Genomic DNA, 1,993 nt, shown 5'->3' with positions numbered 1-1,993 from the left:
CACACACACACACACACGCCTTTCTTGTTTTGTTGTCTGACTCACCTGTGTGGCCCAGAGTTGCATCAGTATGGCCTTCTTCTGTGTCTCCTTATCGGCCCCCTCCTCTTGCAGGAGACACCTGTAGGCGTGAAGCCAAGGACTTGACCCCGAGTCTTCAGTCAGACCTGCTGGAGCCAAAAGCTCCCACAGTCTCTGGCGAACACTCTGGGCTGTCCTCTTCTCCTCTGTCACACAGATAAACATAGCAGAGTAAGTGACGAGTGAGTCACTGACAGAACATAAACAAACAGTTCACTTCGATTAGAATGTCAATGAAGGAAATGCCAAATACATAAACACAAATTATTGTGTATAAGAAGTGGGAGAGGAGCATTATTTCAGGTATGACAGGCAAGACTGAAAGAGGTATGCCATAATATTATAATAACATTTTCCTGTGTAAAATGGGTGGAACAAATTTAATTATAAACAATGATAAGGTACGAAAAGAAACACAAGGCCTGGGGAAATAAGGTGTATGTAGTGAAGTAAGCACCTTGCACATGTGAGATCATAGTCTGTACAGGACTGACGATGATGATGATGAATTGTGAATTGTAAAAAAAGTCTACAAAAACATTAAAAGGCTCCTAGACACTATGTAATCAACTGAGTAAGTGAAACTTGTCATGGCAACCACAAAACAAATTTTGATGGCACATCCAGTGATGATGTCAAAACACGCCAGTTCAATTGTAAACAGTGAAGACACAAGCAACACCTTCTTGTGACTCATGGCTAGAGACGCTTGTGATCTGTATCTACACCTGATGTACATCCTAACTGATTTTCATTCATCACAGTGCTTTCAGATCACTGATCAACCTTTAAATCTAATCTGACGGATCTGACCAGTAGGCACATAAAGTTTCCAGCGTCATTACCTGGCTTTAGCGTGCCTCTTGCCATTTTGGTTAAGAGACCATCAAACTTCTTGTACTCCTCGTAGACACTTGAGGGATCCGTGCCGTTGTTGTTCTGCTCTCCTCCGAACAGGGTCAGGTACCCCGCCCTGCATAGAAAGAAGAGATACAATGTGTGGGAATGTGCAAGACTTTTCAGTTGATATGGCACGGTGTTGATGGCAAGATAACCAGTCCACGCAGGTTTTCTATTTGAAAGCATCCCCTTTCAACAGGTATTTTTCCACTCCTTGTGGTGGATGTCACATTGTCCCAGTAAATGTTAGATAACATATATACGGTTTCACATTCCAGATCTGAATAGTATCTGATGCTTTGCTTGATAAAAGACATTTTGAGTCATATCCGCTCTTGCAAAAATGTTCAGCCGGAAAGGGGACCTCCAACATTTGTGTCACACAGCCATTTTTCTGGCTGTGTTTACAAACAGAGAATCTCAGGATTGACAAGTGTATAAACTGTTTAGCTAAAGACGTGAGCGCATACTTATTTTGACATAGTGTGTGTGTGGATGGGCTCTCTTACTTGAAAAGTAAGCTGTAAGCGAAGTTGAACAGTCCCTCCTTCTTCCAGTCTTTCTGGTTCTGAGGCATCTCTGCTTTCAGCAAGGCTTGCAGGTGTTTGCCCATGGTGCTGTTAAGGGCACCCAAATTCACTCCTAGGAAGTGCCTGTGGACACAAAAGGTCGTGACAGTGACGGAAGAAAATTGCTGCATCGCAGAAGGGAATTCTGTCAATCGTGTCACACTAGTTGATGGTGTTGTGGAAACAGTGCAATTACTCAGTGCCATACATACATTTTTAAATCTTCCTATTTACTTAGTTGCCCTGCCTATTTTCCTTGAGGTAATACACCGTCAATAAAGTTGACCATCAGCTACAAGAGCTGCAGTTTTGGAGATGCTCTGATCTAGTCGTCTAGCCATCACAATTTGGCCGTTGTCAAAGTCGCTCAAATCCTCACGCTGCCCATTTTTACTGCTTCTAACACATCAACTTTGAATACAAAATGTTCACCTGCTGCCTGA

General features: G+C 42.8%; 1 protein-coding gene across 1 annotated transcript in view; it reads right to left on the bottom strand.

Moving 5' to 3' along the window:
- The window catches only part of LOC118328403 (prostacyclin synthase-like), a 7,970-nt gene that overhangs the window by 3,312 nt on the left and 2,665 nt on the right, over positions 1-1,993 (bottom strand). Inside the window, exons 4-6 of the mRNA XM_035662132.1 lie at positions 1,491-1,634; positions 927-1,054; positions 46-227 (exon numbers count right to left, since the gene is read on the bottom strand). Of these exons, the coding sequence (XP_035518025.1) occupies positions 46-227; positions 927-1,054; positions 1,491-1,634 (454 nt within the window). The remainder of the gene's footprint in view (positions 1-45; positions 228-926; positions 1,055-1,490; positions 1,635-1,993) is intronic.

The sequence above is a fragment of the Morone saxatilis genome, unplaced genomic scaffold (assembly GCF_004916995.1).
Source record: "Morone saxatilis isolate NCDOM2014 unplaced genomic scaffold, NCSU_SB_2.0 Contig18, whole genome shotgun sequence".
Classification (NCBI taxonomy): Eukaryota; Metazoa; Chordata; class Actinopteri; family Moronidae; genus Morone; species Morone saxatilis.
Note: the sequence above shows the minus strand (reverse complement) of the source record. Positions and strands in the feature narration are given on the sequence as shown.